The 14,154-nt window shown below is 35.4% G+C and overlaps 1 protein-coding gene and 1 non-coding gene across 2 annotated transcripts; one reads left to right on the plus strand and one right to left on the minus strand.

Annotated features, from left to right (window-relative positions):
• Positions 1 to 369: 369 nt before the first annotated feature.
• LOC133779768 (uncharacterized) lies at positions 370 to 1,260 on the minus strand. The gene is made up of 2 exons (XM_062219683.1): positions 861 to 1,260; positions 370 to 752 (listed from the first exon to the last, which is right to left on the minus strand). The coding sequence occupies exons 1-2, from the start codon at positions 1,258 to 1,260 to the stop codon at positions 370 to 372; spliced, it is 783 nt and encodes a 260-aa protein (XP_062075667.1).
• A 2,509-nt stretch (positions 1,261 to 3,769) lies between these two features.
• On the plus strand, positions 3,770 to 3,876 carry LOC133781202 (small nucleolar RNA R71). Its single transcript, XR_009869991.1, has one exon. It is a non-coding gene; the product is annotated as a small nucleolar RNA R71 (small nucleolar RNA).
• Positions 3,877 to 14,154: the final 10,278 nt, after the last annotated feature.

Below are 14,154 nucleotides of genomic sequence, written 5' to 3' on the forward strand. Positions count from 1 at the left end.
CAAGCCACTTAATCACTTCTTTTTTTACCACTTCCTTCATAATGGGACTCAGCCTTCTTTGTTGTTCAACAAAATTGCTACATGAATCTTCCAGCAAAATCTTATGCATACGAAGTGAGGGACTTATACCCTTTATATCAGCCATAGTCCAACCAATAGCCTTCTTGTATTTCTTCAACACATCCAGCAGCATATTCTCTTTTTCAACCCCCAACAACGCAGAAATAATCACCCTTAAAGTCTCTTCACACCCCAAATAAGCATACTTCAAATAACTAGGCAAAGGCTTAAATTCCAACTTTGGTGGTTCTTGAAATTTATTTCCGATAACTCTAAGGGCTCAAAATTCCTTCCCACTTTAGTAAAAGGCTACTTGGATTCCACCCATGTAACTTGGGTCTCTTCCTCTTCACTCATTTCTTCAAGCTCATCAAGTGAAATCACTCCCAATCCATCTTTACAAGTTTCTTTTAGCAATGTTTCAGCCACTATAGTATCAGTCACACTCAAAGAAGAGCATTCCTCAATCTCATCCGGAAACTTCATAGAGTTGAACACATTAAAGGTCACTTGTTTTTCATTCACTCTCATAGTAAGCTCTCCTTTTTTAACGTCAATCAAAGTCCTTCCGGTGGCAAGAAATGGTCTTCCCAAAATTATTGGAACATCTCTATTTGCTTCATAATCAAGAATAATGAAGTCCGCCAGAAAAATAAATTTATCAACTTGCACAAGTACATCTTCAATCTTGCCTTCCAGATGTGTCATAGATCGATCCACTAATTGAAAAGTGATTGTGGCTGGCCTTGCTTCTCCAATTCCCAACTTCTTGAAAATCGACATGGGCATCAAATTGATACTAGCCCCAAAGTCACAAAGTGCTCTACCAACATCTCTACCACCAATAGAACAAGGAATTGTAAAGCTGCCCGGGTCTTTCAATTTAGGAGGAATTTTATTCTTCAATATAGCAGTACAACCTTCAGTCAAGGCCGCCATTTCAAATTCTCCAAGTCTCCTCTTCTTGGTTAAAATATCCTTCAAGAACTTCACATAGTTGGGCATTTGTTCCAAAGCTTCCACCAACGGTATATTGATGTGAAGTTGTTTCAAGACATCTAAAAATCTTCGGAATTGACCATCTTGTTGCTGCTTTTGAAAGCGCTGAGGAAATGGTGGAGATGGCTTGCTCATAGGCTTCTCTCTTGCATTTTGATGAGGAATTGCTGCAGCAATTGCTTCAGAATTAGCATTTGACATTTTCGAACTCACAGCTCTTTCTTCCTTTTCTACACTACTTTGGATTGAAGTGGGCTCGCTTTTTCTCTTAGGATTATCCTCATTAACTCCAGATTTTACCACTCCTCAAGGTAAGCACCTTGCAATGCTCCTTACCATCTCTCCTTGGATTCTCGGTATCACTAGGTAAGGTGCCTTGTGGTCTATTCCTTAGCTCATTAGCTAGTTGCCCCATTTGAATCTCTAGGTTCCTCAAGTATGTCACTTGGCTTTGAATCATAGCATCATTCTTGGCCATATATTATTTCATTAAACTCTCCAACGAGCTTGATTGAGAAACTTGAGGAGGAGGAGGTGGTTGAGCTCTGGGTGGTTGTTGAGAAAACCCCGGTGGATATGTAGGCTTGTTTTTCATTGGTGCTCTACTCGAACTAGCTCCTTGACCCCCCCCCCCCCCCCCCTAATGAGAAATTTGGATGCTGCCTCCACCCCGGATTATTAGAGTGCGAATATGGGTTATTACGGTTGACATTTTGATTCCCCACATAACAAACCGCAGCGGGATTCGAAGGACAAATCTCAAATGTGTGCCCATCTCCACAATAAACACAAGACACATCAATAAATTGTCTGTAGAACCCAAGTATCGTAGCTAACTGATTACTTGTCTGTTATTTGATTATGTTATGTTCAGGAATTTTGGTAACAATACTTTTAGTTGTGGTATTATTTTGAGTAATGTTAGAAAAATAAGATAATTGCATAGAGTTGCATAAAGTTAGTTTATTAGATAAATTAGTATTTATCTTAGTCTAGAAATTATTTTTTTTATTTAATTTTCTTGGTGGGTGTATAGATTGTTAATTAAATAAAAGAGATAATTGCCTAGAATTTAGTATCTTACACACACGTGTGTTGAGTTTATTTTTGGAATAGATTAACTTGTTTTATTTTTATTTATTAGATTAGATAAAGATGATGATATGATAGTGCATGGTTGATTCGGTCAACTTATGTAGGCTAAGATTTGAATTTTAGTTTTTTTTTTTTACATAGCTATATATTTTTTTTGGTTGGTATATACATATGTTATTATTCCTAATTTTTTGGTTAATGAGAAAATAGGGAATCAGGATTTAGTCAGATGGTTAGTATTTAAGAGGGAAAAAAAATGATTCTATCACTAAGGTTTGGTAGAGTTATATATAGTTGAGAGATTATAGGAAGAATAGTTTGAGAGTTTCTCGGGTAAAGAATGGGCGGTTATATACTTATATATATTTTTTCAAAATCTTTGATTTAAATAAAGATAAATATATATAGGCTATATGGTTCATGTATAGAGTAAAAAGAAAAAAATAAAAGAAATAAGAGGCAGCCAATAGTGAAGTGGAAAAACAAACAGAGAGCAAGTAATTAAGGTAAGACTTTCTCTTGTGTTATTGGTGATTTAATTAGTTTTGGGGAAGACACTAATGAGATTGTATTTATGATGATATAGGTTCTGCTTTCTGCAATTTCTCATATTAAGTTCTCTCATAAGAAATTCTTTTTTTCCAAGGTAAGGAAGTTAGATAGAACTAGTATTTGTTCTATGTGAATCTAGTCTTGCTTGTTGAGTTTTGTACAGAGATCATAGTTTTTGATCATGTAGGTCCACAGTATTTGACCGTGTAGGTCCATAGTTTTGACCAAGTGTGGTCTCAGGCGTATTTTATGCCCAACAGAATCAGGATCTCTTGCTTCCTCAACTCATCTATATGTTGCTTGTTGTGGTAGAAATATGTGATATCGTTGTTGATATATTATTGCTTGAAACTTAGTATGCTATTAAAGTTTGTGTTATGATTTTATTTTTATGAAGATAGAATTCTTGTTTGTGTATGCGTGAAGCACTTCCTTACTGGGCTTTAGTTGCTCATTCCTTTCTTTGTCTTTTGTGCAGATAAAAAGTGAAACTTTAGGGCAGATGCAATAAGCTGAGACTCGATCCAGAAGTGTGTGTATCTTGTGAGGACCATATAATCGATGGGGAGATATCGGACAAGCCAACTTTATTTATTTATTTCAATAAAGATTGTTGCTATGTTTATTCTAAGACTATTTTTTTTACTGGGATCCCATTTTGTCGAAATTTCTTATACATTTAATAAATATGGTGACATCTACTGGTTATTTATATATTTTATTTTGAATAGTTTTTAAAGAAAAAGTAAGGGCTTTACATTGTCCCATAGCAGCTGGTGGTACCATTCCCCCCAAACTCATGTTCTTAAGAAGGTTAGTCATTGAAGAAACTTGAGCGGTCAAAGCTGGCAATGCATCCACTTCAAGTATACCAGCTACTTTTCGACTTGTTGAGGCTCTAACATTGGACCATTGGTAATTTTTGCTAGCAATCCTTTCCAAAAGCTCATAGGCTTCATTGTAGGACTTAGAGAGAATAGCCCCATTAGCTGAAGCATCCAACACCATGCGAGTGGAAGAATTGAGCCCATTATAGAATGTTTCCATTTGTATACAATGCGAAATCCCATGGTGTGGGAACTTCCTCAATAACTCTTTGAATATCTCCCAAGCTTCACAAAAGGATTCATCTTCCAGCTGCTGAAAAGACATGATTTCATTGCGAAACTTGGCATTTTCGGTAGGAGGAAAGTACTTCATCAAAAAAAATTCAGCCAACTCGTTCCATGTAGTCACTGACTCGAGAGGAAGGGTGTTGAGCCAAGCTCTATCTCAATCCCTCAAAGAGAAATGGAACAATTTCAACCTTAGGGCCTCGTCACTCACTCCTTGTAGCTTGAAAGAATCGCTCACCTCCAAAAATTAACGAAGATGAAGATGAGGATCCTCAGTAGGCAGCCCACTAAATTGACCCACTATCTGCAACATTTGGAACATCACGGGCTTTAACTCGAATTGGGGTGCTTGAATTCCAGGCCTAACAATGCCTGAATTGAGCTCATTGAACATGGGGGCAGCATACTTGTTGTGATAAATTAAATATTTGATTTTAAATACGCAAGTGCACGTAATTACACAAGTAATATAATGATAAGTAGATCGTCTCCCCAGGGATTGCAAATTAGAAAAATAAGCAAAACAATTACTAAATAACTTGAAAGTACTAAAAATCAAATGGGTTGTTTTTAGGCTAAACAAAATATTAAAAAGATGGAAATACTGAAATTAAAACTGAACTGAACAAGAAAATTGAGAGAAATATATGGATTGCAAAATGGACTTGAATTATTGAATTCCCCTATATTAATCATTCTGAAAAAATTGCAGAAACATTGCAACAGAAATAACTCTCAGGTTAACAAGAATTCATTTAAACACTCATAAAACTTTCCCAAATTTTATGACATTAATTCTTTTACCTAATTAAACATATTCCTATGCAAAATCAGATTTAAGAATGTAATTCAAAGTTTAATTCTCAAAAGTTACACAAGGCAAATAACACATCTCTATGTTACTTACTAACATAACCTAACCTAGATTATGACTTGTGTCATCCAAGTTCTTCCCATTACATTTAATATTTCCAGCATTAAACATAATTAAATATCTTGACATTGCTAGCCAAACAACAACAAGAAATCAATATCAGCACACTTGAATGAACAAGAGAGATTTTACTAAAAGAAAGTGCAAGAAATTGCTAGACTATAACATAGGGTTCATGAACAATTCAAGCCACCTAAAAATTAGTTCATGGCTGAGTTAATAAACATTAATCCACAATCAAAACAGCCCATAATATTCAGATTTAGAAATCAACTCAGAAAATATAAAAATGAAGTTTAGAAATGGAAGAAGGAACAAATCCAATTAATGCTTGAGCTCTCTTTTTCGTCCTCCTCCTTCCTTGCTGATTTCTGGGTTTATTTCCTTCTTCTTGCTGGTTTTTCCTCTCCAAAAATGGTTGCTGCCTTTTTTCTTTTGGCTGATGCTTCTCTAGAAACGTGAATTTCTCTTTTCTTTTGTCATTTTCTCCCAAATGTTGACTGATGCTTTCTGCCCTTGCCACCTCAGCCAATACTCCAGCTCACCCATTGACTTGCCACGTGTTCTATGTGCCCAAAAACTGCCTGATCAAAATGCTCAGCAAAATCTGTTTTACTGCAGCAAAACCTGATAATTCAGCCATCAAAAATTCAATTTAAATAGTTTCACATGTTAGTTCATTCTTTGTGCAAATATTTATCCATGAAACTACTACCTTTAACCAATTAGCTATTAAAATCTACAAAAATAATTAAACTTAATTAAGATAATAAAAACACCAAAGTTAACTACAAAAGCTAAAAATAAACTAACATCACCCACGACTTTTCCACAATTACAAGTTCAAAAGCACATGAAATAACTCTTTATTCAAGAGTTATCAATACTCTCTTATGGCTCTCTCTCTACCATCAACCATAGCAATCGTGTTAGTGATATTATTAGCACCCTCAACCTCTCAGCCATATTAAGGTGATTTTGAGTCTGTTGTTCCCTTAGTCTTCTTCTAGCTGTTCATTCAATCTCAGGGTCAATAGGAGCTATTTCAATGTCTTCTTGCTCTTACAAGAGCAAGCAAACAAGGCCAGATCAACAAAGTAAAATAAATTGCAAGTAATTGATATTACACAAACTTTTAATTCCAATCCCCAGCAACGGCACCAAAAACTTGTTGTAATAATTGTTATTTATTTAAATATGCAAGTATACGCAATCACACAAGTATTACAATGATAAGTAAATCGTCTCCACAGGGATTGCAAAATAGAAAAATAGGCAAAACAATTACTAAACAACTTAAAGATATTAACAATTAAATGGGTTGTTTGTAAGTTAAACGAAATATTAAAAAGATAAAAATACTGAAAATAAAATTGAACTAAAGAAAGAAATTAGGAAGAAACACGTGGATTGTAAAATAGACTTGAATTGTTAATTCTCCCTATGTTAATTATACTGAACAGAATGCGGCAGCAATATTTTAGCAAAACTCCCAGGTTAACAAGAATTCAATAAAACTCATAAAACTTTCCCAAATTCTATGATATTAATTCTTTTACCTAATTAAACATATTCCTATGCCAAATCAAATTTAAGAATGCAAATTCATGGTTCAATTCTCAAAAGTTACACAAGACAAATTACACATTCCTATGTTACTTACTAATTTAACCTAACCTCGATTTTGACTTGTGTCTTCCAAGTTCTTTCCATTATATTTAATCCTTCCAACATCAAACATAATCAAACAATCTTTCCATTGCTGGCCAAACAACAACAAGAAATTAACAATAAGCACACTTGAATGAACAAGAGAGATTTCACTAAAATAAGGTGCAAGAAATTACTACACTATAACATAGGGTTCATTAACAATTCAAGCCACACAAAAATTAGTTCATGGCTGAGTTAAAGAGCATTAATCCCAATTCAATACAGCCCATAAGTATTCAGAGTAGAAATCAAACTAGAAAATATAAAATGAAGTTTAGAAATAAGTGAAAGAACAAATCCAATTGATGCTTGAGCTTCCTTATGCGTTCTCCTCCTCTTCTTCCTTGATTTCTGGTGTGTCTTCCTTTCTTTCTTGCTTTTTTTTTCTCCAAAAATGGCACACCTTCCTTAATATACGGCTGGCCCCTCTCTTTGTACCTCTAGGTTTCCCAATTTTTCCATCCAAGTACAATATTGCCCCTCCTTTTGGTATATACGTTGGTCTCCTCTTTCTTTCCTTTGACATTTACTTCTAATTTTTTACTCATGCTTTCTGTACTTGCACCTCAGCCACTATTCCAGCTCACCCTTTGAATTTCCAAGCATGCTTAGATGTCCAAAAACAGCCTGATCAAAATGCTTCAGCAAAATCTGCTTTGTTTCCACAAACCTGCTAATTCAACAATCAAAATTTAACTTAGATAGTTTCACACGTTAGTTCATTCTTTGTACAAATATCTATTCGTAAAACTATTGTCTTCAACCCAGTAGCTATTAAAAACTACAAAAATTACAAAACTTAACTAAGATCATAAAAACACAAAAGTTAGTTACAAAAGCTAATCACAAACTAACATCACCAACAATTTTTCCACATTTAAATTTTCAAAAGCACATGAAATAACTTTTTATTCAAGAGTTATCAATAGACCTGACCATGTCCAACAAGGACCTGTTTCTTCTTTCAAAAACACCATTTTATTGAGGCGTTCTTGGTGCTGTGAGTTGGGATAGAATACCATGCTCCAGCAAGAAATCTTTGAATTCTAAATTTATATATTCTCCACCTCGATCAGATTGAAGTGTCTTTGGAGTCTTACTTAACTACTTTTCAGTCTCAGCTTTGAATTCTTGAAACTTACCAAAGGTTTCACATTTCCTAAGCATTAGGTAAGCATGACCATATCTTGAGTAATCGTCAATAAAAGTGACAAAATACTAGTACCCACCTCTTGTTTGTACATTGATTGGACCACAGACATCGCTGTGTACAAGCTCCAAAGGTTCTTTGGCTCTATTGCCTTTTGCTGAGAAATGACGTTTGGTCATTTTTCCTTCTAGACAAGATTCACAAATCGGGAGAGTTCCAACTCTTAGTTCTCTCAAAGGTCCATTTTTTTTAACCGGTTTATCCTATCTAAACCTATATGACCAAGTCTAAGATGACAAAGATATGTGTCATCCTCGTTTGAAACATTTGATCTTTTGTTACCTTGTAGTTTTCCTACTTTATTTCAAATTATTGAGCGTTAGTTCATTTTAATGAAAGCGATAAAGTCCAACTTTTCAATTGCATGTCTAAAAAAAATTAAGAATAATCAAATTATAAATATAATATTCTAAAGTCATTACATGCAAGTTCCTCTTGATCGCTCAAGTGTCTGTAAAGAAGAACAAATAATAAAATATGATTAATGGTTTCTAAATCAAAGATTTAGAACTTTATGTATCATAATTCTCTATTAAGCCTAAGGTAAAGGTAAATCATATCTACCTTTTTTGTGATTGTGGTATTGTCTGTAAATCCTCAAAGGAAGCATCCCACAAATCATGAGCATATTCAAAGTGTTCGAACTTTTTCCTTAGCTTCTCTTCCATGGTACTAAAACAGTAAAATCTCGCCATGTGATTTGATCTCATCCAATCAACATATTTCTCATGTTCCTCTTTGCTTGCATCCCATGATGATACAGGAGGAGATCTCTTATCATTATAGATATTTTTAAGATTTTTGGCCAAGAAAATGAATAAAGTTGAATTTTCCCATCCATCTTCATCCTCTTCAGTTATTTTTACTTTCTTTATATGATCATCAATCTTTTTATGCAATACCAGGCACGTTATGTGAAAATAATTGGGTGGCAACATTTTATGACTGAAAATAAAAAATAATAATATTATCATTTGAAAAAATATCAATGTTTTGGAAAGTAAACATAATGCATGAATGCAACAATTAAACACATAAATTAACATTTATTTTTCCACGATAAAACTACCCAACAAATAAAGTATCGTCTTAGGGTCGGTCAAGTTAAATTCAGAAAGCTTATAAGACAATCTTATCTTTATAATTTAAAACATAAAATAACTCTTTATTTTCTCTTTTAAATATAAAGTGCCGCTGGTTTGGTCAAGATGTAATTATCCACCGCAAAATCTTAATTACATCTTTGTAAGTGTAACCCATTATTTCAGAATTCATGACTTAACTTAGAGAGTGTCGCCTTAGGGTCGGTCAAGCCTAAAATACATCACTTCCTCATATCTTTGTAAGAAGTCAACCTTGGTATTAATATGTATAGAAACCTTCCTTAGGGGGACGGAAACAAAGCCACATCGAAGTCATATTCATATCTCACGGTGTTGTACTAATAATGGAGACTATAGGTCACATTGAGATGTTCACTTGCTCCCACTTACTATTTTAGATTAAATGTGTTTTATTAAACTAATAAATTAATTCCAAATTAATTACTAGTTTATTAATAACCCTACAAATGTAATTAATTACAAACTTCATAATTATAAAAGAGCATGTTTCTATAATTAATGTGATCTAAATAATTACCCATTACATTCATCTAACTTTACTAAAACGCTTTTTACATAAAGTTGGTTATCTTAAAGGCCTATAAAATCTATTGCATTTATTATGGTGTTGGTTAGCAAATTTTAACTAATTTAATACTTAGTAGTTTACATGCAATTGATTTCTCCAAAACAATTCATATAAACAAATAGGGCAATCCTAGATAATCATGATTCTAAAAGATGCATGATTAATGAGAAACTGTGTGGGGTTTTACGAATGGCATGTAATTGAGTAATGCATGATCATGTTATCAATCAAACATCAATGAACATTTACTTAAATAAATACAATAAATGATGAACCGAGTACTAATGGGTAATTCTAAGGTTTACAGCCCTTTGAAAAAATTAGAAATAAAATTGCAATCTAAGCCTATGTAGCTTTCAAGACTCTCCAAGAATGCTCCTCCTCTCATTTAGGCTTTCTTGCAAATCTTTAGGAACTTTGTTTTTCCCAACTTATTAATTAGAAATTAATTTTCTAATTAACTTATTTAATTAAAACTAAAATTTAATTAAATAATCATTTTTGTCATCTTTTTAATTTAGTTGAATTTGAATAATTAAATAAGCAAATTCAAATAACTAAAAGATATTTTATTTTCTAATAAAATAAGATAAGATAATTAGAATTTTAAATTCAAATAATTTAAAAATTAATTAAATAAAAGATTGTGGGTGCCAAAAATCCACCAAGAAAAAAAAATCTATAGTCCCTGGTTGGAACACAGGGATAAAGGTCACTTAGTCATGCTATCGGGCTCGAGCCTGTAGGCATTTCGGATACGGGAGATTAACTCAAGGGAAACAACACTTTATGAGCCTTGAGGTTTGGCCCTGCTAAGCTAAGGGGCCAAAATAAATATTGCAAGAGGATGGGTGCACAAGGCCCTCACATAGTAAGGTCCGGCGTACCCGCGCGAGGTTGACATGCTCATGGGTCGAGGTGCACTCACACGCGTAAGGGTTGTCAAAGGCACCCGAGGCATACGCCTACATATGTGCAAATGGCACCAGAGCCATATATGTCGAGGGCACCCGAGTCATATGCCTCACGACACCACCAGGGACTCTCACACGCATGGCCTCGCGACACCACCTGGGATCCGCGCGCATGGCCTCGCCACACCACCAGGGACGCGCGCGCACATGGCCTCATGACACCACCAAGGGCTCGCACGCCTCGCCTCCCGACACCACCTGGGATCCGCGCGCATGGCCTCGTGACACCACCAGGGACCCGCGCGCGCATGGCCTCGCGACACCACCTGGGATCCGCGCACATGGCCTCGCGACACCACCAGGCGCTTGCGCACCTCGCCTCGCGACACCACCAGGGGCTCGCGCACCTTGCCTCGCGACACCACCAAGCACCCCGCGCCAAGGGTCGTGCATCATGGCCTCGCTCCACCTCGCTCCAAGAGGCCTCACCTAGGAGCCTCGCCCAGGTGCCTTCTCGTGCGCCTAGGAGCCTCGCCCAGGTGCCGTCTCGGGCGCCTAGGAGCCTCGCCCAGGTGCTGTCTCGCGCGCCTAGGGGCCTCGCCTCGCATGACCACCCATCACAAGGATTGCTGGGGGTGTCTCGACGAAGGCATCACGAGACACCTCTCGGCTCATTTTCATGGAGCCATCCCGCAAGGTCCATAATTGCCAAGCACCTTAGAATAATGTCTAAGGGTTTCAACACTTGAAGTCCATGGGAATAAGATACCTTGCGAGGATAAAAACTTGTGGCTCGAGGAGGCCGTACAAGTACGATATGCGCCTACAAACCAAGAGGAGTTAGAGTACAGAAACAATGTCCATGCTAGACAAGTAATGGCAGTACAAGAATGGTACATGGTACGGACTCCCTCAGCACGCTTATGAGGTCCGTACCCAAAAAGTAGTGGAGGCATAATATGGTACCAGGACAGGAGCACTTTTGCAGACCCCTAACACATACTGGAACAAACCACCACTCTTCCAACACCACTACCACTTGTGCTATTACCCTGACAATGTACTCATGTACTATTTGGTCCCGAGGGACCACTATGTATGAGGGGCCATTAAAGCCCAGCTATAAATAGGCCTGGACCCCTCAGAATAAGGGGTTGGGAAATCCATTGTACACACATGTTATTAAGCAATATACAAAGGCTTACTCCATTGTTGATCTGTGTTTATCTTTCCTCGAGCTTATTCTAAGTTCTTATCTAAATATCTCCATACTAACCTTGGAGTTTTCCAGTCTAATTTCGTTGACAAGTTTTCATCGTCAACAAAGATATTTTCAACAACTGAGGAATTATGGTTTTGGGAACCAAGATCGTGCCCTAGGGCCGGTGGCACAAGTAGCAAAGGGCTTGGGTGGAGTGGCTGGCTAGCGTGCAAGGGCTCGGCCAGGGGACTAGCACATGGACCAGGCAGACACGAAGGTAGGCGGGTGTGCATGCGCTGGGAGCCAGGGGCTGCACATAGGGAGTCGGGGCTACACGCAGGGAGCCGTTGGCTGGGGCTGCGTCTGGCGCACGGCTGAAGGAGGCTTAGGCCTAGGCGTGCACGTGGGTGAGTAGGTGCTCGGACTGTGTGCCTCTTAGGTGCATGGCTCGAGTTCCTCATCTTTGTGTATAGATTTTTAAAATACATATTTCTCAAATAAATTTACAAAAAAATCCTATGCCCTTTATGGCTTACACAAGATCTAGAAAAATAATAAAATTCCTAACCCAATAGCACCATATAATTAACGATCCATCATTCAACCATACATTCAAAAAACATATCCATCCATTTAATATACATATCAACATACATTTAACAAATGCAAGAAACTCACACAGTATTCAATATATATATGTGTATAGACTTCTCTGGTACCAATTGTCGGTATTAAATGATCAAATCAAAGGTACGCAACGGAATATATGGACTCATTTTAATAAATATTAGTACCATCAGAATCAAACACGTATATAAATATTAAATCACATACAAATAGATCAAGGATTACCTCTTGTAGCCTATCAAGTGTCCTTTAGTGTTTTTGTATAAATCAACGATCTTCCTATCTAGTGTTCTTGGATCTCACACCCTGATCTTCCAGACCAATCCTCAAACACACAAGGTTGTGTGTGGGCACGTAGGATTCAAAAAGTTGATTTATGTGACTCCCTAGATGTACTCAACACATGAGATCTAGAGAGTAGATGTACTCAACACATGAGATCTAGAGAGTTTTGACAGAAAGAAGGTTAAGAATAGATTTCAGATTTTAGAGAAAAACTATCGCTTTAGAGAGAGAGTCTATATATTTATTATTCAAAATAATAATCAAGCATTTTCTGAAAGTTACATACTATCAGACTTATAAAGATATTTAATCTAATTAAATAATCTTTATTTAATTAAAATATAATTATTTTCATTTATTTTCATTTAATTATTTATTTAAATCATATTTAAAAAGAATAAATAAATAACTAATTAAACAAACTTATTTGAAATTCAAAATTCAAATCCCAGGGATAAATATCCTGAGTTAGGCGCCACACACTATACTGTACAGTGTGTGTCTCCCAGCACTATTAGGGTTTCCCTAATTTTCTCATTTGTTTATTTAATCAACTTTTAAGACAATACATTTATCTCAACATAAATATCAGTTAATTCAAAATTAACTTTATCTTAAAATATCAGTTTTAAATTAATAGATATCATACTATAAATAAGATAGTTATTATTCTCTCTCTTTATATTAATCCAAACAAGATTAATATTAATTTTAACATATAGTTTTTGAAAATAAAAACTATATAGTTAATTAATTAATTAATTCACAATTAATCAATTAACCATAATTATCACATAATTATTTGCTTGCTCTGGAAAATTAATTCCTTTGCAATTTAGTCAATTCTCTTTACAAATCTTTCTTTTGACATCCTTACCATTGACAGTGTAGGACAGAGGGGATCTGGGGACCATGGACCTATAATACGAAGTTTCAATATACCAGATTATTAATTAAACTCTTTAATATAATGATCTTATTTATTAATTCCATGATTACTCCACTATAAATATGGAATTGCACTCTAAGTATTTATAGAATTATATTTACAGAGTTTTCTCTAGTAGTCCATTGATATAATCAATATTTGTAGTTTTGCCCTCCATTATTGGTTCGTTAATTAGAGCTGGTAAAAATTATCGTTTTACCCTTCTAATTACCTCTTGATCCATAAGTATCATTAATTCACTAATGAATAATTAATCTATAATCTAATTATAGATTTGAGCTCAAAAACTATTCAATTCCAAAATCAACCCTTAAGGGAACCAATATTTGATCCGTTAGGAAAGCATGGATTCCAATATTGTAATTCATGTTCCTAGCCATCCATGATATTTAATCTCCAAAATAAAAGTCATTAGCCTCATTATTCTAAGAGACCTTAATGAGTGAATCAAAAGATCCAATAAACATAAATAGATGTTCTTGAATACTCAGGATTTAGACTGATCTACAAATGATCATCTATTATGGTAAGAATTAAATCTTTACGTCAAACAGTAAGTTTATAAAGATAATTAATTCTCATCGGTCCTGTCATATATAATCTCTATTATATACATCACCTTTACTAAGATGTCTATCCACATTAGTAATCTGAATCTAGATTACTTGCTTCTCGTATGCTTAGCAAACCTGTTGTACCTTGAAATTAGTAGGAGTTTAATTACTCAGCTCGGGTACAACTGACAAATGAATGTGTAGAAATATATCCAAGTAGAATATATGGTTAATAATGATGTGAACAACTCAAG

This window comes from Humulus lupulus, chromosome 5, assembly GCF_963169125.1.
Source record: "Humulus lupulus chromosome 5, drHumLupu1.1, whole genome shotgun sequence".
NCBI classification, from domain to species: domain Eukaryota; kingdom Viridiplantae; phylum Streptophyta; class Magnoliopsida; order Rosales; family Cannabaceae; genus Humulus; species Humulus lupulus.

Coding starts and splice junctions, on each gene's coding strand:
- LOC133779768 (XM_062219683.1), bottom strand. CDS start 1,260: ATGTCAAATGCTAATTCTGAAGCAATTGCTGCAGCAATTCCTCATCAA. Junction 753..860: donor ACTTTGTGACTTTGGGGCTA/GTATCAATTTGA, acceptor CACATCTGGAAG/GCAAGATTGAAGATGTACTT.